Source organism: Lineus longissimus, chromosome 17 (assembly GCF_910592395.1).
Source record: "Lineus longissimus chromosome 17, tnLinLong1.2, whole genome shotgun sequence".
Lineage (NCBI taxonomy): Eukaryota > Metazoa > Nemertea > Pilidiophora > Heteronemertea > Lineidae > Lineus > Lineus longissimus.
Window position 1 is genome coordinate 11379059 of NC_088324.1, and position 19595 is coordinate 11398653.

Genomic DNA, 19595 nt, shown 5'->3' on the forward strand with positions numbered 1-19595 from the left:
TCCGTTTACAGCAAAAGAGCAGAATACTGTTCTTTGTTATAGGTTATTGATCAATCAGTGGCTGATCAGACGGTTTTGAAGACGAAGACAATGTCAGATCCATAAGACAGAGACAATGTCACAACCATCAACACTGTCATATACGTCCACCAATTTATGCATGGGAAAACTACAATCCTGCCTGATACGAGTATGTCATCATGGATCCAGTGGTAGAGATTCCAGGGGTTTGAAGGGGGACTGAGACACTGTTGAATTCATCCCTCCTTGACCAGCAATATGACAAAACTAATGTTCTGTCCAAGATGAAGATGTGATTCGGAGCTAGTCCAGAAGGTTTGAAGATGGAGACAACATCTCATCCATACTTTCGTGGCAAATGGGACTATTATTGTCCTCTCTAAGATGTCAGTGGCAGATCTAGGTGCTCAGAGGTCCAGTGTGTTTGAAGACGGAGACATCTTACAGTAACAACAATGCAATTTATGTCACAGGTATAGCAGTGATTTAATTCAATTGTTTGCATGAGGCTTAATTGTTCGAATACTAGTCGTCAAAGACAATTGGTCAGAAAGTAAGATACATGTACTGTTGTTCTAGATTTTATTGATAGCAAAAACAAGATTATCAATAGCATTTGAATTTTTGTTTCTACTCTGTTAATACGATTAAGCAACATAGCTTTGTTTGGCCAAAAGGAACTCTACTCCAGTAAGTTCTTTTCTGCAGGAAAATTCAGATCGATACATTAAAGGGAGACTACAGGCAGAAGGCAGGTAGGTCGGGTATTTGAAGTTACCAAATGTTGTCAAGCGGTGTCTCTACTGTCCCTCAGTGCAGTGAAACTATTGGTGTATTGTATGAGGAATATTTATCTCCTAACCTAGCTATTTAGTAACCTGAAGAGTACCAATCCCCTCGCTCCAGCCTTTTGTACTCCTTTAAAACGGAATTCTGTGTAGTCTTTTCATAAAGGAGGTGCACCTGCTGGTAAGCCTTGAACGGGGACGTGATGAAGTGTCATATTCATGCATAAATTATTGCAAATGCCCCGTCCACAAGTGTCGTCCTGAACACACGAGAGAGAACAAGTCAAACACCCACTGTTCTGGATTGTTAGCTGTGTTTTTGCATGCTGAAATTGTCTTTTGAGTCCTTACAGAATTTGTGTGTCAGCCTCCATGCAGCGTCGATATGAAGACTATCCGGTCCTTGTCTTGAAGCTCATAGTCAAGTTCCCCCTAAAAAGGTAACAAGGAAAATATTCAAATCTTCTCACAATTGTTTGGCAGATGAACAGGTCTTTCTATTACATTGAAGTCAATTTAGAAATTTTTTGGTTCAATACTGAAGTACCTCGAGTCACTACACTGAAGACAGATAAGCTACAAGCAGTCTATTTACAACTATCAAGAACAGAGATATGCAGCATGAAAATTGAGACTGTGTATCAAAACAAGACATCATTCATAAAACTATTTACCAGGAGCTCCCAGTCAGCATCATTCACAAGGACAAGGATACCTGGTCTCCTGAAACCAAGAAGAAGAAGAAGTTATGCGATAACATGTTTTTCTTTTCACTTCACGAGACAACCTACAGAATACAATCAGTCATGAAAATAATGATCACAGTCTAAAAAGGGACTGAAATGAAATTAGTAAGAATCCACATCAATTTTTTTCATTAACAGCATAATCATGATGACTAAATTTGAGATAAAAGACCCTTCAAGAACATACTTACACTGAGTCTCCTTGTATAAACAACTCTGGTCTTTCTTTCAGCATGTTTTCCTTCATCCATACCAAGAGCTTCCTTATGTTCCCTGGAATAAGATAATTGAGGAAATATACTAGGGGTTGCAAAAGTCAAAGTGTCTCTACTGAAGACACCATTGAAATGGTTCTCCATTGAAGACACATTCAACAGGTTCTCCTTTGAACACACCTCAGAGAGAATGTGCATCTCCTCTCAGGAAATACTGTAAGAGATGTGCTTGGCGTCTCTGACACTTCATAACTTCAGGCTGTGTTTGGAGGATAGATTCAAAAACAGTGTTTTCATTGAAGGTGACAGATGAAGTAACATCAAGAATATGTCTCTCTTCATGACTTGGGCAGGTCACATGTCACAAAATTAAGTTGTGCAATTGTCTCACCAACTCGACCCGCAAGTCACATAACTCGATGGAATTGAGAACAAACTTACAGGCTCCATCAGCAACCAATGGAAGGGCAACATCATGGACCTTGATTTTGTCAAATAAAAGTTCTGCTCCACCACTGAAAAGATGTAAAACACAATATAAAAACAAAATTTTCACATTGAACAAGAAAAAGACGATAGTTCTTCCTCCTGCCACAAGTCGGCGCCATTACTCTGTGCACATGACCACACACTTCAAATGTATTTATTACATTGTCCCGGCCAAGTAAAATAAAACCACTTTAGAAAACTAATAGAAGCAACATAGATTTATCATTCTGAAATAATCAATTGACGTTAACTACTTTTGCAGAGGAGAAAGCAAGGAAAATACCTCACCTAAACTCGATTTTCACATTTTTTGGGGCTGCCATGTTGGTTGGTCAAATTATAAAACCCGAAACGAAAGGGAACGAAACGAAATATACCGTTAAAGCGCTTTCCGCATACACCAACGCAAACCTATTGTTCACTATTGTGAATATGTTGTGAATGATTGATGATTTTGTTAGTTAATTTAATTGCATGCATAATGCTAATTTGCACTGGGAGATGCGCTCTGAGAATTAGCACCCATCCAATTTCCAAAGAAGTAATTGTTTTGAATAAAAATCACTGATAGGCTAAACGTTAGTGCAGTATTGATGTTCAGACAAATCCTTTTGTTTTTACTGAAACATCTGGTTGTTTTATGAACGTGCAAAAAGGGGATTTCCATTGTTATCTGCAACCTGTTTATTTTAGGACGTCACCACATAATTTATGCTAAGGTATCCATATGGTAGACTACCCGTTCGAGGCCGCACGTTATCAGCTGGGAGTTGTGGCGGGCTCCTGTAATCCAGTGACCTGGAGGCTGAGGGATGTGAACGGCTTGAGGTCGGGAGCTCTGCTTGTCGTCGCTCTATGTTGATCGGGTGTCCGCACTAAGCTTGGCATCAATATGGTGATCTTGGGGGAGCCCGAGACGACCAGGTTGCCTAAGGAGGAACGTACCGGCCCAGGGTGGAGACACAGCAGGCAAAAGTTCCCGTGTTGAGCAGTAGTGGGATAGCACTCGTGAATAGGCAGCGGCGAGTAGCCCGACCAATAGAGTTGGACCTTTCCTTTTTTCCTTTTTTTAATCAAAATTAATAATTGCAATCACAATCCATTTGAGTGAAATAATTTTTCGCGTGAAAAAACTTTTTAGGATCAAACTTTAAAAGACCGTGAAAGGGTTAACTGCTTTACTGGTTCCTTTAAATATCCAAGTCGGTCTGCATTTTTAAAAACTGTGAGCAAAATTAATAGAAACGTTTTTATTGAACCACCCTGTATAACAACACTTTTTTGTTTACATTCGTGCTCATAGGGGACGCTAAGGAATGTTGTCACGACGACGACGACGCCAAGATGGAGTACACGGGTAGCAGTTATGATGGGGATTACAAAAACGGACGGTAATTATCACCTTAATACTGCTTTTAAGGCAGAAATATTTGTCCATTATCAAAATAGAGTTAATAAAGTTTCCTGCAAACATCGTTGGGAAGCGTAACTTTGCTCTATGAAAGCGTATGAAGCCAAAACATTCGCTGGCTTTGGGTAGATCCACTCGAAGAGATTGGCTGAGGCCTACTTATTTTTTTCTTAAATCCACCCTGCACTTAATTCAATGAATCATGCTCGTGCTTGCTCATTTGCAATCACTTTGAGTTTATATTCATCCTCATCAAAGGTTGCTCCTTTTATCTTTTCAGACTAGAAGGCAGCGGGAAATACACCTTCCCAACAGAGACGAGATATGAGGGTGACTTGAAGGACGGAAAGTTTCATGGAAAGGGAACACTGTATTTCCCAAATGGGAGCAAATATGTTGCAAGTTGGGAGCATGGAATAGCTGTGGAGGTAAAACATGTTCCTAGATATGAAATTGACGACTGGTTCTTATAGAAGTGTATTAAGTGTACAAGGTCAAGGTGTTGCTTAGGCCTAGGGCAAGGGTTCCACCTTGTTCTGTTCACATAGGCTTGGCCATTGGTGTGTGAGCTGAATCATCTTGAAGATGAGGCAAAATTATGCTGTCCTTAGTCGTAAAAGTCGTAAATATCTGTAGTGTAGTACCTTTAATACAATAACATTGACAACATGCACTAAGCCAAGCTCCATGTCATTGATAAAGTGCCATAAAGTAGAGCAACCAAGATAGATGAAGTTTTCCTCCAAGTTTTGCTATAATCATATTTGCCAATTTCAACTGCAACATATTTCTACTCTTTCAGGGAAAGTACACATTTGCTGATGGTCTTGAATATGAAGAGGAGGACTGGCTATATTGTGATGGTTATGATAGAAGGTTTTACACAGAGATCTGCAATGGATTAAAACCTGCAGGTAGGATCATTGGTTGAGCATGCAGTTACAGGAATAGCAATGAATTATCAGAACTTTTGAAAGAAACAAAGAAAACATATCCTGAACTGACATGTTGCATGGCTTGATCCTCATGGAAGATGTTGCTGGGAAATATGATATTTGAAGTCATTATGTTTTGTGGAGGTTTTTTTGTATTTGAATGTTCCCGTGTGTCAAATGCTTTATTTTCATGACATGGTATAACCATCTACTGTACAGCTTAGTGAGGTGTTCTAAAATTAATCCATCTGTAATCTACCTTTTTCAGGTCGGTCACAACTAACAAATCGTATTCCTCCACGAGACATCCCTGAAGGTTGCTATGACTGTGGAGACGGTTTCTATAATCCAAAAACTAGAGTCATTGTAGACTACAATCACAAGTTTCTGAGAAATGCTGGTGAGTAAATAATCCACTCTTTTGGGAGGGAGAAGTTTATGGTAGGCTGGCAGGGCAACTCATGTTTGAATGAATCCATCATATTCATTCTGATAATTTTCTCAATATTTGCGATTTTTTTTCCAGATGATGATGAGCATGATTGGATCGTGAGAACGTGCCGGAAAGGTTGGGATGAATATGTCGGGCATCAACAAACATTTGGAGAGGCATGAAGTTCATTTGTTTTCTAGAATCAGACATTTTCCTTCTTCCTTAAAACGGTAATTTGAAGATATTTTAGAGAAGAGTGTTTATTTATCTCATGAGTTGTCTTTATCATTCAGTAATTTTCATCACAAGGAAATTTCTGTTTCCATGAGGGGAGTGAATTATGTTAATGAAAGGTCTTACAATTAAAGAATAAAATATTTCACGGCCGATAGGGTTCCAAAGTATTGTTACCAAGATTATACATTCGATTATTATTGTGCATCACCTGTGATAAAAATTGTTTTGCAGAAATTGTTCAGTGTTGGCCTTGACCTCACAATAAATATTGTCACCGAAACATTTCCATATCAGTGTATTACACTGTAAGAACACAATAGTATGTATCTATGTAAATATATATGAAAAAATATAACAAGAAGTCATTCACAACATCTTTGCGTGAAATCTTTTCCGCTCCAAATGACAAAAAATGAAAGAGGGAATTTGGAGCGACATCATTTCTTCTGGAGGATCAGACGATCAGTCGAGGGCTCACAACCAAGCCATTCCTAGTTTATCAAAGCAAAAATACTGGTCCATAGTCACAAAACCAAATTGTGAGATTGTAAATGATTCATGGTCTAAAATAGAAAAGTTGCAACCAAGCAAAGGAAGCTTAAAAGTTCAAAATAGCATTATCAAGCGAGGACAGATTGTCAGAACTGACGACCCCGTCTGGGTGTACTTACTACGACAGAACTCTGTGTCCCAGTAATACTAATATTTGTTGCAAGTGCAGCAAAAACCAGCAGCAAAACAGCTCCTACTCATGAAATAAGCAAAGGAAAGAAGTATTCCAATTTCAGAGTTTATTTTATCAATGTATGTATGTACAGTAGTTAAATTTCAAACTAAGAGAATGTTTCTTTTCAAATATTTTTACCCTCATAGAAACTTGATGTGCCAAATGTGTGTTTTCTGGCCATCTCAGGTCTAAAATTGGTATTTGCTTCTCGGGGAGTGGTGTGTGCATCCTCCCCCACAGCAGTATATTAAAAAATATACAGTGGAACCCCGGTTGGCGACCACCTCAGTAACGCGACCACCCCGCCAACGCGACCACGATTCGCTGGTCCCGAATGGTTTCCTCTCTAATTACCATTAAGAGACCCCCGCTAAGACGACCACCCCGGTACCCCGACCGCGACCACTGGCTTGGCCGGTCCCAAACTGAAAATCAACCCCGCTAACCCGACCACCAGGCCTAATTGCCGTAATCGGTCGCGACCGCGGCATAGTAATTAGCACCTCGCTGCCAAGCTTTGTTGAGACGGGGACAATGGCCATGGGAATACATATGAAAACAAAAAATACAATGTGATTTTGCAGGTATGATCAATTGTATAAGTGTAAATGAATAAATAAACTTTCCTTTTCTAACGTTTTCATGGTTTGTTTTCAATTCATTACTGAGCCAGTTCAGCACCCGACATGCGCACTCAGCAGCAGCAAAATCATGTGATTTGCGTGATTTGCATATGAACTGATAATAAACGGCGGGTAGTTTGAAGACCACACTTATGACAATAACAAGCTTGCGAGACGTTTGAATGTTTTATGATATGGAGAACTTGGTTGATTTACTACAGTATCATTTTATATTTCTTTAAATATTTTGGCTGAAAATAGACTTGATTAAAACTGTAGCATTACTCAACTCATCTTCTCAGGTGAAATCATAAGATAAGTTTACTTCAATCGTCACAAACAGTCGGGTACATGGAGGATGATTCACCAAATTGCCCGCAAATGCGTCACGTCGGGCAGATAATGAAACTTTGTGGATAAAATGAGTTACAAAATTACCTTTTCTAACTCATTCTGAGAATGTAACATGTAATTTTATCGACGAACTGTTCTTGCGAGGCATGATAACAAAACTTTGGAGCGTGCATCATCTCAATCAGGCAGCGTTGCTATGGTAGTACAGCGTACACACGCCATGCAGTCGGCAATTTTGGCGGGAAAAATAATCATGTATTTCGTCTGGGGATTCCCAACCTCGCTAACACGACCACCCCGGTAACACGACCACTCCGACCACGGTCCCATGAGTGGTCGTGTTACCGGGGTTCCACTGTATACATGTAGTATACATCCTCTGCGCATGAAGTCAAAGTTTTTGAATAATTACGAAGTCACTGTTTCCTTATATCATACTTCTTCAGGCTCCTCAACTTCCATTTCCTCTGAAGCAGACTGCTTACTCCTCTTTTTCTTTCCACCTTTTTTGCTCGATTCTTGTGAAGACGAGACTGGTTTACTTGTGCTTGGTGCTGGAGCAACAACTGAAGATAAAAAAAGATGATAATTGCTCAATAGAGATGTCAGCAAATCAGGATCATCAAAGTGGTTCAATTACAATGTCAAGCATTGGCAATGGTTTTCAACAAAATACACAATGAGACATCCCACAACATTTTGGCAGAGAAACACACCTGTCTGCCGAAAGTTGCCTTAAAAGAAGAATTCTTCATTTGAGGTCAGGAAGACAGATGCATGTACTCCTTCAACTTTTAAAATTTTAAGGTTTCACCTCAATGCTAGGAACCTTTTATTGAATCCCCATTGACAATGTGCAAGAATTCTGCAGAATCTCACCTTCCATTTCATTTTTCTCCTTCACACTCCTTCTCAATTGCTTCAGGATCTTCTGTTTCTTTTTTCCTGATAATGTGATATTTGCACGAGGATGTGTCCTGAAATGACCAAATAAAAAGATCTTTAAGGTTACTTGTGATATCAGGAGCTTTTTTTTGGTGACAAACGTCTTTTCAAAAGGCCATTGCAGACTTAGGTATCGCCCGAGAGGTTTTACTTCAGTATCTAAGCAACAGTTGTACAAGTACATACCTTCTTTTTTTGAGATGATGAATAGTCATTAATTCAGGGTCCATGATTTCAGCAACTTTCTTTGGAAACTTCTTATATTTCTCCCTCTTTTTGATCCTGCCCATTTTGTAACATTTTCGAGATTGTTTCTGAAATATAATTAGGAAGAAAATGTGCCAAGGAAAGGAATGCGAATGTTCAAGATTTGAATATATAAAAAGAGATCTTGCAAAACGCAAACTTGAGTCAGACTGACCTCATTGCCATTAAATGGCAGGAGCTTAGCAATATTTGCATCTACAAAGATGTATTTGATTTTTTTAGGGCGGAGATCGAGAGACGACGTCATATGTATGCATTACCACAATAATGTACACATGTATATAGCTGGGACTTACATCTCGTTTTGTGTTACTCAACTGCGCATGAACACCCATTTTCTGCAGTAAATCACTTGAAAATATATAACAGATTAACCAAAGCTGATTTTTGTATAGTTTTAGTCACACTAAATAGGCGTTTTTAGCCAAAATATTGATGAACTTTCTAAATCACGTGTTACACGGGCGCAGCCATAATGGTTTGGTAGAAAATTCGGAAAATTCAAACTCACGCACTGCGGAAAACCGGCGTCGGTGTAAACGGCGCTGGTTGTCCTCGGAATATAATGTCCATTGTCACAAAACGCTGTTAGATTTTAGTTAGTATATCCGCAGTTTATTCTCTTCAAACAAAGCCCGTTCGCACCTCAAAAGGTTAATTGTTCTGCTTATCAATGAGTTCCCGTCACCCCCCCTCCCCCGAGGCCGGTCCACTACTGCGTCCGGGAGTACACGCCTCAACTGCTCAGGTATCCCCGTATCAAAAATTGTACTGATCTTCTTTGACATTGCCCAGAGTTGTCACCCTTTTAGCAATGGTCAAATTTTGGGTCTTTGAAATGTGAACAATGCAGCCTTCGACCTTACTTGATCATATTGCGAAACAAGTTGAAAAACAAGTTTTTTCTTTCATGTTTTGTAATTTGGTGATATAAACGATTATTACTGATACGATATTTTGATATGATTGCGGAATCCCTTAATCATTAATCCAATCAACAAGTGTCGAATTCCCACCAGAAAGCCTATAAATACACTGGAAATGAGGACCATCGTTACATTACGGTATAGACATCTGAAGGTAAGTAACTTGTTCTAGTTCCAGTTGGTCAAGATGGATATTTCTTTAGTCAGATGTATTCCATGGTCAAATATGAGTCGAGGGCAATTATTGCCTTTTCCGACGCATACAGAAATGGCCGTTTTGCCTTGGTTTTGCCAAACATCAAAAGTAAAATTCACATCACCATTTAGTAGTTCCAATTCACATACGGAGTTATGATGCGCAAAACGTCGTGATCTCAAACCGGCTTCACGGTCCCCTGTCACAGTTTTTCACTGGATAATGCCTTTTCACACAATTTGAATTTGAATTTACAATTATCTTAATTTCGTTTTCCGATATTTAACATGCATTTATATTTAAACCGGTAATAATTTCAGATGAAGTTCGCCATTGTCCTCGCCCTCGTTGCCGCGGCTGCCGCCAGGTCCATCAGGTATACCTTCGTTCATTTGGTGATTGCCTTTGAATGAATAGCCCAGACCTGATAAACAACTACATTTAGTTGTCTTAGGAGTGAAACGCAAAAACATTTTCACTAACGATGCAAATAATATGAAAAGAAATCAAGTTGTCACAAAAGACAACATCCGTCGAGAAAAAGTGCTGATTCAATAATAAAAGGTTGTGAATTTGTCTTAGGTTGGACGATGCCGCTATCCCCATGGCCATGTGGCAGAAAGTAGACACCGACAAGGATGGTTTTTTGTCCGAAGCCGAGCACACCGCTTTCTACTCCAGCATGGATGCTGATGGTAAGTTGGCATACATGTACATGAATAATTTTTTACTGGATCCGATACGTCGTGACATTTTTCCCTTACTGGATCCGCGCGCGAAGAGAATATTTCAATTTTGGATACATGCGGTAATAATATATTTTCTCAGTCTGCTGGGTCCGCGAAAGTAAAGTCACTTACTCATACTTTCAGCGAGCCAGTCACTCAGCGTAGATGAGTGGAACGCCGGTTGCATGTCCTTCACCGGAAAGAATACCTTCGAATGCAGCACTGTTTTCGCCATGACTGACATGAACAAAGACGGTATGATCGACCGCGCTGATGGTGTTCTCCAACAGAAGTACATGGACAAGAACAGTAAGTATATAGCCAATCCATCATGACAATCCGGATGCAGTGGCCCTGCCTCGTCCTGACAAAAAAGTAGATCTGACAGGCTTTATAAACATGTAATGATTTCCAATGAGATAAAAGGCAAAAATTCTCCGTTTTTCAGTGGACAGCAAGGTTGATATGAAGGAATTCGTCGGAACCTGGATGATGGTAAGTATATAGTGTTATTACCTCAAGGTATGTTTAATCCATCTTGAGGTTCGCATTCTAGCACCTGCGGTTTTCAATATGACTCTCTCGATATTTGTATATGACGAAGGAGTATCAAAAACCTTTATCTCCGACTTCGGGGCACCATCCGAGCTAAATGTATGCAAATGGGAGAAGCATACGACTGACCCTGATGTTAGAGGATGGGTGTACTGCCGGGCATTTCATTTAGGCATCGCGCCTGGCGAAACTATGATATTTAAGAGGTTTTTCCTTTCCAGCTCGTCAAAAAGGCTCCATTCGCTGGGCTCTTTATGCAAGCCGACAAGGACGGTAATGGTGACATCAGTGCCAACGATCTCGCCATGGTTTTCGGATCATTCGACGCTGACGGTGAGACCATTCTCTCTCCTATTACATGGAACATGCAGCACCCCTGAAGTAGTGGACCGGCCTCGTCCTGTCGCCGTTATATACATGAAGAAAAGACGATCTAACAGCATGATCGCTAAAGACCGAAACCGAATTTTCGAGAATGTTCTGCTGAGCGCCTTCGAGATTTCACTATCCTTTATATTTGATTGGAACAAAAAGTGTTCTTCATTTTCGATTAGACAATTGTCAATCATAGGATATAATGTGTTATTTTTAGAAAACCATATCAGTCCACCCGTCCTTATTTGAAACATTATATTTTGAAACCATGTCTAATTCGTCTTCCACTTCCAGGTGATAGTTCAGTGACCAACGGTGAATTCGTCGCCCTCTGGACCGCCAATGGTTTCGGTGATGCCGCTACCGCCAACAAGTTCTTTGGAATGGCCGACTCTGACAAGAGCGGTAACCTCGACCAGTCCGATATGGTCGCTATGTTCAACTCATTCGACGCTGATGGTAAGATAAAACCCGGTGATTTAAAAATATCGTACCCCTCAGATTCGTGACCATCTTTAGTGGGGCGAGGGCTTTGCTTGATTGTTCGCACCCGAAACGACCGAGGGACAGAGAGAAATGTTGACATGGTTGTGAAGACGCAGCATCAGCAGTTATAGAAGTGAAGACAACGCAAGCGAAAGCACTAGTATTCAAAGTTGTTTTCTGGGCAATTGTATGGCCTAAATACTGGTAGCAGTAGTGACATTACACATTACACTGGCTAAGATTCTTCTGCAGTTCTATGCATTCAAAATCTTTGTACCCCTTTCTCCTTCAGGCGACATGGCTGTAACTGAAGAGGAGTTCATGGCCAAGTTCATGTCTCTCGGGAAGCCATCCAAGCCATCCCAGTAAGAAACATCGGACTCCGTTGTCTCATGCGAGACACCATCTCCGCGTGATAAAGATACGAGTCAAAAGACGACACATGTTTTTTTGAAAGAAATATATTTTGTAATTAAAAATTATTAAACAAAATGCATATATAAGTGATTTGATTTCTTCACTTCCTTAATATTTTGATGATGATTGTTTGGGACGGAGACTTCTATGCATGTACAATGTATGTATAAGTCAATGTTTGGGAACGCTGAAAGACAGATTGATACGTTTTTCTCTGCTACCCCCTAAAGTCTTATGCTCTCCAAAGCTGTGTATGGTTACACTGGAATATCGGGAAGAACCAAGAAGGCGATACACTGGCATCAAAGTGCGTGCTCTGTGGACCGTTCAAGGCTTTGCCTCTGAGTAAGCAGAAGGGAACATGTATGGAGAAGGAGGACGCTGTCCCGGATGCGAGTTTTTTTTACAGGTCGGTTCGTACCATTGTGTACATTGACAGCAAATCAGAGCTCAGTAACTTCGCCTGACGTCATCAAGTAAGAAACGCACGTGTTGTTAGTCCGTAAACAAGATCAGCGATGTATGTGCAATGTGGTTGCACGTATGTACTGTGAAAGAGAACTTTATGTTTTAAACAAATCTTTTGGTTTGAAGTTCGAGGCGTTTCAGACTAATTCAATATTCAAAGTACCTGAAGCAGCTGACCTCATCCAGGATAACGCTAGCATGCGCACTTATTCTCTTAGCAACCCAGTTTCAGAGGTAGCACTTTCTCTATTATGTGAGTCATCTTCAAGGGAAATATCCCGCAGTGCCACCATCGGCTCGTGTTCGCCGTCCGAGCCATTTTCATTTCGCCTCTCCCTGAAAGAGCTGCTGTTCGAGTCATTTTTGTCTTGCCCTTCCTCTAAGGAGTTGCATTCAGAGCTATTTTCATCCCGTCTCTCTCCTATGGATGTGTCACTGTCCTGGTCCAAAGGGGTTATTGCACGCAAGTCTTGTCGAGTGTCTGATGCCTCTTGGAGAGGAACGACCAATTGGTCGGACGAATTAGATACAGTTATTGTTCTCGTCGATGTCTCCGACTGTCTATTATTATTGTTATCACTGTCTAAGAATCCCTGGTTTTCTCTCCCTTCTTGTTGATCGACCTGACTTCCCGTATCAGTTCGAATCAGAGTTTCAACTCGGAACTCACTGTCCCCATGGAACGCAGTGTCTCTGTAACGAAAACTACCGCTTCTTCTCATGCCTGTCCCTGCCGATATGGACGAGGACAAGACGTCTGCACTTCCAGAATCAAACGCCATGTTATGATATGCCGGCGGTGGTGTCCTCTGGCAGTGGTAGCGACCAATATCAGTATTCTCCAAGCCGAACCCCGGATACGGCGGGGGAGGACACTCAGGGGTCGACATTGCGTCACAGTAGGACGGGGGCCGCTCCAAAAGGACACAGTTACTTGTGGTGTTGTTAGTGATGTGAATGACTGAGACCGACCTCTCCCTGCTGCGTGATCTCCGATTCCTGTTGCATCGTCTTGACCTGTTGCAGAAACACCAGAGCAACCCGACCAACATGATGGTTCCAACCCCAATCAGAGCGAAGGCGATCTCCACATGGCTCCAGACGTTCTCGGAGTCGCCTGCTGCCGTGGGTTTCGACTCTAAAACAGAAGTGATAAGCAGAACATATATTCATAAGACACGTCCAAATCAGACATACAAGTGCGTACACTCGGGTGGTGACTGATACGATTTAGTATCCAAGTTTGTTGGTCACAAATCACATATCATCATCATCATCATCTCATTTACATATTCGCCTATAGGGATTCATTCGAAAACGAAGATGAATATGTGGGATTCGTATCGAAGGCTTGCCCTGGTATTTAAATAGGATGAGGTCGGCTAGGTTGTGATAACCTCGATGCGAAATAATGCTGATTGATGATTCATATCGTGACGCGTCTATAATCAACGCGTCGAGAACATTCGTATTGATTTGGTTGTCCTGCTATGCTTAGGACGTCGCAATATCCAGGTCGCATTTTTATCATACAGCATACATATTTCAATGACTTATCTACCTTGTCCTTGCTGTGAAAATTTAACATTGGTTGCAGTTTAGATTGATGCCAGCCATAAACTCAACAAGCGGTCAGCTTAAACCGATGTGGGTTAGACAAAGGACATGTATTAAACGGTCATTTTGTATGAGACAAAAAGATAGGTCCATAATAAGAAACAGGATTATCTTCAAGTTCCTATATTTTTATCGGAGCCCCGACGCTGCGTCTGAAATCTGTACATTATCAGTATGATGGAGGCACCTTCAGTCTCCAAAGCTTCACACCTAATCCGTCATCGACACAGGATACTCTTACCAATGACCCACAGTCTTCACTTTGGACCTTTTTTCTGCGGATGAGCCACTAATTGGTAATACTGAAGTTTGGTGGTAGAACACAACCATCTTACCTTTATTGGTATTCTCCAAAAATGCTTTGCCGGGGTGCCCCTTTGGGAATAGTAGAGCCATGGTTAGCAGGAACAACGCCAGGCCGTCAGCGAGGATATGGCACCCCTCCATCCTGGAGGTCCTCGCAAGGAGTGAGGAAAAATCTGAACACAGACATGATGGTCTTTGGGAACAATATGTCAATGAACTTTACCCCCTCATTCTATTCCTGGATTAGTTTTTAGGACAGTAGGTTGTGACATATCTTTTCTTGAAATATATAGGCCGTGTCTAGTCAGGGCTTAGAAACTTCAAGGTTGTGGACGGTATCATTTGATGTGCTGCCGCAGACTTCTGTGTCAGACATGGGACGAGTTACAGCTGGCCCCAAATCAATACATTTCTAAAAAGTGTCACAGACACAGAGTTCAGAATGCCAAGGAAGTCTTGTCACAACCAACAAGACATAGAGGGAAGACATAAACATACTGCAAGCATGGACCCAAAAACTGAGGGGACAACCAAAGCTCTCACAACCTGCTGCTGTTGTTCGGTCTGTATTACATTATGAACATGTCTTTTGGCACACAGTGGGCGATTAGAAATTTGGTGTCAACAATGAGGTTTTAGGATGTGAAGCAGCAGATGCCAACACCAAAATTATAAGACTGAAATCATCCACTGTGACTCATTCTTGAGGTACAAGACAAGTAGTTTTTGACAACATATTACGATATAGAATTCTAGAAACTGAATACTATATTCATGAAGTACATCAATCCCAACAAGGGTCTCATCAACCAAAATGAAAAGCAAAGACTCAATATAATTTGATGATTTACATGTTGATTTTTAATAATTATATAATGAATTCTCCAATAATCCGGAGAATCATAGTTCAATGTAAACACAAACTACATCACTTTTTTTATCATAAAATAATCCAACTGATTGCCCAGTCAACGGAACAACTTGGAAAGATCAACAATGTGTTCAGGAACTTAACAGCACCATATTCATAACTGTAACTACGTTACGGAGAGTTTCATAATGAACATATGTGTACATAACATCAATTGATATTGTCAGACAGAGCCAGCCTATAGTACAAAGATCTTACCCAATCTTATTCAAGTCTAGTGAGCACATCGACATCATTCTCAATTCCATTGACTGAACAACAGCTGGCATCAGAATCTGACCACTTCCTCCCTGACGGCCCATTTCCAGATCAGAAAATAATCAGGGCAGCCACTTTAGAACCGTTTTGGCCTTGGGTACCGGAAAATGTGGAACAAAATTTGAGAGGACACGAAGGCCATTTCGGAGGGCATGGCAGTGCGGGTAGTGGCCTTAGTTAAAATAGAGCCATGCCCCACACAAGGCCAACAGATACCTTTCAGCTAAAGAATCTCAGCAGGTTGCAGCCTGGTTTTTCTCAATTTTCTCCTGCTGTGTTGCTTTTTTCATCAGAGCCCAATGCATTTACATTAAAAGCAGGGTGTTGCACCCTGCCTTCTACACCAAAAGAGGTTACTGTCTGACTACTATTAAATAATATCTTTAATAATACCTAAACAAATGAACTGTGATCCGAAAATTTTTGCAAAGAACCTTCAATAAAAATTTGGCAGTTTCAAATGTCTTTATATCTAGACAGGTACATGTATACAAGATATTCTGAGAGGTTTTAGACAACTAACATTTTACAACAAACTGAAAGAAGTATTGTTTTGTCTTCCGTTCTGTCTAGTTTTTTAAAAGATGGGATTGCAAGCAAAACAGAGTGTGTACAAATTGGTGATTTATGTGTGCAATCATGAATAACAAAGCAAAAGTCAAGAAAACTGGTTGAATATGGGTACCCGGTAATGTAAGCCTAATAGAGTCAAAATTAATGTAATGCCTGGGAATTGGATTCTACACAGTAACAGCATCAGGACAAGTTTTCTTGATTTTTCCTCACAACATAACTCAGAACAGATCAGAAACCAAAATTCTGCACATATCAGCACAACGTACTGTCACTGACTAGCCTGGGGTACAAAAATACACTGTAAATGATATGCAAGAGGAAATGACATCAAGTTCTATTGATGTTACAAATTACATGCAAAATAAGATAAAGATTAAGAGAGATGTGGCAAACAGAAAAAGCTTAGCTGTTCATCTTTACAAAAAATGACAATATACTGCAACATTCATAGCCAACTTTACAGCAAGGATCACTCAATGCACTGGAAGCACATGGGTTACTGAACTGAAATGAGAGTTCTTCAAACGATTTGGAACAAAACAACAGGTTTTCTAATACCAAACAATAAAAGGAAAGGATGCTCAGCTGAGGACAGGGCACACTATGGGCACATGTACACCTTCACCCAGCCCACAAGCAACCAACAAAATCAGAGTAACTCAGTCAGCAAAAGGAAGAGCAACTTGCTGAATAGGTCAACACACATAATATAGGCAGTTTGTACAGGCGCCCTTCAACCAGCTTACTATCGTCGACACACAACATGTGCTTAGATTCCAAAATTCACTCTCAAGGGTCAAATTGCGATATGAATGTTCTACTCTCTCAGAAAATATAGACGGACATAACAGAGGCATCCTTCGTAAGGGATCACATCACCCACTCAGTCTAATGTACACACAAGTACGACTATAAAGAATGATGAAAACCACCTAAGCTACACGCAGTACAAATACAGTATTTTTACACTTTTATACAACTGAGTTTGGCAATTTTTTTACAGACTGATTGGAAAAATACATGCGAGTCGTTCTCAGAGCTTGTAATGGGCGCTTCAGAGTCTATTCTGACTAACTCCAGAGGGCATACTCTGCATGAGGGAGCGGGCCAAAATTATACTGAAGCCAAATAACTAACACTGTTTCTCTGGAGGGGGAGGGGGACGAACAGCTTTTGTTTTTTTGGCTTCAATATAATTTTGACATGCTCCCATGGGTGACTTCAAATCCACAGGCTACTAACAGAACAACTCTCACATACGGTCAATATTTCAGAAAAATATCCTAACAATAAGCTTATTTTACCATTTCTTCTTATAATCATCCATGCTGACGCCACCTGGACCTAAAGCAACAACTAACAATAAACCACCGATAACCGAAAATGTCTGGAAGAAATCGTACTTGAGGAAGTCGCGCATTGGCCGATAGGATGGCACATTCCACCAAGCGTTAAAATAGAAATTCAGCACAGTGAGCCAGCAAACAAGAACTAATGCCGCTAATTTTGTCTTGTAGCCGACTCCAATGAACCCGATCAGGACCAATCCGATGAGATTTTGTATGATCTGAAACACTGCTAATTCCAAACGTAAGATTGTGAGGAACATGAGGACTAGGAGGATACGACCGCTGAGCTGCATGTACGTCTTGGATGTGTTTTCTCCGAGAGAGGGTAATCCAGCAAACAGACTCTTACCCTCCGCTTTACTCTCAGCCAATAGAAGGATGACCCCACCAGCCAGAGCTAGATTTCTGGAATGTGAAAAGAGCAACAATTAGAATAACTTTCAATAACCATGGCAAACACAAATACAAGATCAGTTGTTACACAATGATATAAGAGTGTCATGAAGCTGACACAATAGTTTGAATGCTCTAGGTTCAAGACAGAACAAGAAAGTGCAGTTCACAGGACAATGGAAAAAGTTGTATATTGATCAGAACAGTGATTATCTCGGCTTATCATTTCAAATCAATATTGAATTGTTCAGCTGAAGTATTACCACCTGTGTGAGTAATTATCGTATTCTCCTCAGACTGCCACGTGTGTACTGTTTAAACACCTGCACATAAGGACAAAACGGATTCTAAAAAGCTTATCTAAGACTTAACTCACCTCATTAAAAAATGTATATCCCAGAGGATACTGTAGGCAACCGTCTGAAAAGAAACAGAAAATTAGGTGTTGTTTCCCTTGATCAATGAATTCAGCTTCAGTGATGAATATGACACACCGACACACACAAAATCAGACACCAACCAAAAGTAGGCAAGGCTATTCTGAGTACCAACCAATAAAAAAGTCTCGCCTTTAAATTGAAACAACGTTCCTACGTAACACAGCTTCATCTTCTTTGTTCCACGAACCCTCAACATCTGAGATAAAATTTACCTCGGCTTTCGAAATCACTTACCTGTAGTCCAATAATTCCAAATAATATACCGCAGGCAATGGGAACCTGCTGCCTACTGAGAACCATTATACAACCAGAAAGCTGTCCAAGTAAATTGATGATGACGAACATTGTCGCAATAATGCTGCCACAGCTCCACTGATCATTTATATAGTTCCGCTGATCGTCCCACTGGACCCACATGCGAATACCATCTTCTAAGAATGTGCCGATGAGGCAGAGGCGAGCCACATGCGGCAAGATGTGTTTGCCATGACGGAGGACCTGAAAGTAGAAAGTAAAATATTCAAACCCATGGCCATGTCATTTTTAGAGTATTGGACAGCACTTTCGTAGACAAGAGCAGATGTACATCATGAAATATCAACAATGATAGACTGGATTGTAGCAGCTTTCACGTCATGTCGTTAATTGAATTCCGGGACTCGAGTGGAAGGTAAGAATAAAAGATGCACGCAATCAACAATCCTTTAAAAATGGGGTGTCTTGTTGATGTTATCTACCGGTACATCTCAATGACAAAAGTCAAAGGAAAATGTGGTAGGCTTTGGAACTGCCAATCAAGATGTGAAAAAATCATGGTAGTTGGTTCTTGCACGATGCACGTGCCATGATTGTTGAGTACACACCGGCATGTCCATATCTGAACAGTACTGTCTGATGGATGAGAAGACGCCAAAAAAAGTGGACAACAATCAAACCAGTTTTTGCAATGTTCATGCAATTTCAGATTAAAATCGCAGTAGAAATACTAGCTCAAGCATGTACCTGATCAGCAAAATCCTCCGCCTTGTCTATAAATTCATTTCTTTGAGCCATCACAGCGTTTTAATCGAGTGTTTCATTCACAACTCGACACGTACACTACAGAAACAGGGCAAATCGTCGAATATCGGAAAGCCCCGTCAAATCTCGGTGCAATTTTGTGTTTGCCTTCCCCCTTCATAAAATATTCATCCACCATCAGACTACCTCAAACAGTATAAGAACCATCAGTTATACTTTGTACATTTAGAAAAGCATAAATATGCAGGAAAGATGTTTTGGTTTTGCACAAAACTATATATTTCGCAAGTATTATTGAAAATAATGAAATATTCTTTGGAGGGCAAACAGTAAATAGCAGGGCTGCCACGTCTTCATCCGCAA

The 19595-nt window shown here is 40.6% G+C and overlaps 6 protein-coding genes across 6 annotated transcripts; 2 read left to right on the forward strand and 4 right to left on the reverse strand.

The window, feature by feature from the left end:
• Positions 1–465: 465 nt before the first annotated feature.
• On the reverse strand, positions 466–2591 carry LOC135501452 (ubiquitin-related modifier 1-like). The gene is made up of 5 exons (XM_064793578.1): positions 2548–2591; positions 2212–2285; positions 1747–1828; positions 1484–1532; positions 466–1241 (listed from the first exon to the last, which is right to left on the reverse strand). The coding sequence occupies exons 1-5, from the start codon at positions 2580–2582 to the stop codon at positions 1173–1175; spliced, it is 309 nt and encodes a 102-aa protein (XP_064649648.1). The 5' UTR covers positions 2583–2591; the 3' UTR covers positions 466–1172.
• Positions 2592–3567: 976 nt separating this feature from the next.
• On the forward strand, positions 3568–5631 carry LOC135501533 (MORN repeat-containing protein 5-like). Its single transcript, XM_064793685.1, has 5 exons — positions 3568–3650; positions 3951–4098; positions 4473–4584; positions 4874–5005; positions 5132–5631. Exons 1-5 carry the CDS (start codon positions 3604–3606, stop codon positions 5218–5220), a joined length of 528 nt encoding a protein of 175 aa, XP_064649755.1. The 5' UTR covers positions 3568–3603; the 3' UTR covers positions 5221–5631.
• A 420-nt stretch (positions 5632–6051) lies between these two features.
• On the reverse strand, positions 6052–8658 carry LOC135501407 (uncharacterized protein C11orf98-like). The gene is made up of 4 exons (XM_064793521.1): positions 8488–8658; positions 8111–8238; positions 7859–7956; positions 6052–7545 (listed from the first exon to the last, which is right to left on the reverse strand). Exons 1-4 carry the CDS (start codon positions 8524–8526, stop codon positions 7412–7414), a joined length of 399 nt encoding a protein of 132 aa, XP_064649591.1. The 5' UTR covers positions 8527–8658; the 3' UTR covers positions 6052–7411.
• Positions 8659–9232: 574 nt separating this feature from the next.
• On the forward strand, positions 9233–11915 carry LOC135501021 (uncharacterized). The gene is made up of 8 exons (XM_064792740.1): positions 9233–9271; positions 9634–9689; positions 9896–10008; positions 10186–10350; positions 10490–10536; positions 10818–10929; positions 11266–11430; positions 11750–11915. The coding sequence occupies exons 1-8, from the start codon at positions 9233–9235 to the stop codon at positions 11824–11826; spliced, it is 774 nt and encodes a 257-aa protein (XP_064648810.1). The 3' UTR covers positions 11827–11915.
• Positions 11916–11955: 40 nt separating this feature from the next.
• Positions 11956–14483, reverse strand: LOC135501340 (uncharacterized). The gene is made up of 2 exons (XM_064793400.1): positions 14295–14483; positions 11956–13480 (listed from the first exon to the last, which is right to left on the reverse strand). Exons 1-2 carry the CDS (start codon positions 14404–14406, stop codon positions 12549–12551), a joined length of 1044 nt encoding a protein of 347 aa, XP_064649470.1. The 5' UTR covers positions 14407–14483; the 3' UTR covers positions 11956–12548.
• A 617-nt stretch (positions 14484–15100) lies between these two features.
• On the reverse strand, positions 15101–19326 carry LOC135501596 (surfeit locus protein 4-like). Its single transcript, XM_064793784.1, has 4 exons — positions 19215–19326; positions 18447–18710; positions 18149–18192; positions 15101–17784 (listed from the first exon to the last, which is right to left on the reverse strand). The coding sequence occupies exons 1-4, from the start codon at positions 19263–19265 to the stop codon at positions 17331–17333; spliced, it is 813 nt and encodes a 270-aa protein (XP_064649854.1). The 5' UTR covers positions 19266–19326; the 3' UTR covers positions 15101–17330.
• Between the last annotated feature and the right edge of the window lie 269 nt (positions 19327–19595).

Coding starts and splice junctions, on each gene's coding strand:
- LOC135501452 (XM_064793578.1), bottom strand. CDS start 2,582: ATGGCAGCCCCAAAAAATGTGAAAATCGAGTTTAG. Junction 2,286..2,547: donor AATGTGAAAATCGAGTTTAG/GTGAGGTATTTT, acceptor ACATCTTTTCAG/TGGTGGAGCAGAACTTTTAT. Junction 1,533..1,746: donor TTTATACAAGGAGACTCAGT/GTAAGTATGTTC, acceptor TCTTGGTTTCAG/GAGACCAGGTATCCTTGTCC.
- LOC135501533 (XM_064793685.1), top strand. CDS start 3,604: ATGGAGTACACGGGTAGCAGTTATGATGGGGATTACAAAAACGGACG. Junction 3,651..3,950: donor GGGGATTACAAAAACGGACG/GTAATTATCACC, acceptor TTATCTTTTCAG/ACTAGAAGGCAGCGGGAAAT. Junction 5,006..5,131: donor CAAGTTTCTGAGAAATGCTG/GTGAGTAAATAA, acceptor TTTTTTTTCCAG/ATGATGATGAGCATGATTGG.
- LOC135501407 (XM_064793521.1), bottom strand. CDS start 8,526: ATGGGTGTTCATGCGCAGTTGAGTAACACAAAACGAGAT. Junction 8,239..8,487: donor TGAGTAACACAAAACGAGAT/GTAAGTCCCAGC, acceptor ATTATATTTCAG/AAACAATCTCGAAAATGTTA. Junction 7,957..8,110: donor CATCATCTCAAAAAAAGAAG/GTATGTACTTGT, acceptor TGGTCATTTCAG/GACACATCCTCGTGCAAATA.
- LOC135501021 (XM_064792740.1), top strand. CDS start 9,233: ATGAGGACCATCGTTACATTACGGTATAGACATCTGAAG. Junction 9,272..9,633: donor TACGGTATAGACATCTGAAG/GTAAGTAACTTG, acceptor TAATAATTTCAG/ATGAAGTTCGCCATTGTCCT. Junction 10,537..10,817: donor TCGTCGGAACCTGGATGATG/GTAAGTATATAG, acceptor TTTCCTTTCCAG/CTCGTCAAAAAGGCTCCATT.
- LOC135501340 (XM_064793400.1), bottom strand. CDS start 14,406: ATGGAGGGGTGCCATATCCTCGCTGACGGCCTGGCGTTGTTCCTGCTA. Junction 13,481..14,294: donor TTTGGAGAATACCAATAAAG/GTAAGATGGTTG, acceptor CTTCTGTTTTAG/AGTCGAAACCCACGGCAGCA.
- LOC135501596 (XM_064793784.1), bottom strand. CDS start 19,265: ATGGCTCAAAGAAATGAATTTATAGACAAGGCGGAGGATTTTGCTGAT. Junction 18,711..19,214: donor CGGAGGATTTTGCTGATCAG/GTACATGCTTGA, acceptor TTCTACTTTCAG/GTCCTCCGTCATGGCAAACA. Junction 17,785..18,148: donor GATATACATTTTTTAATGAG/GTGAGTTAAGTC, acceptor TTCACATTCCAG/AAATCTAGCTCTGGCTGGTG.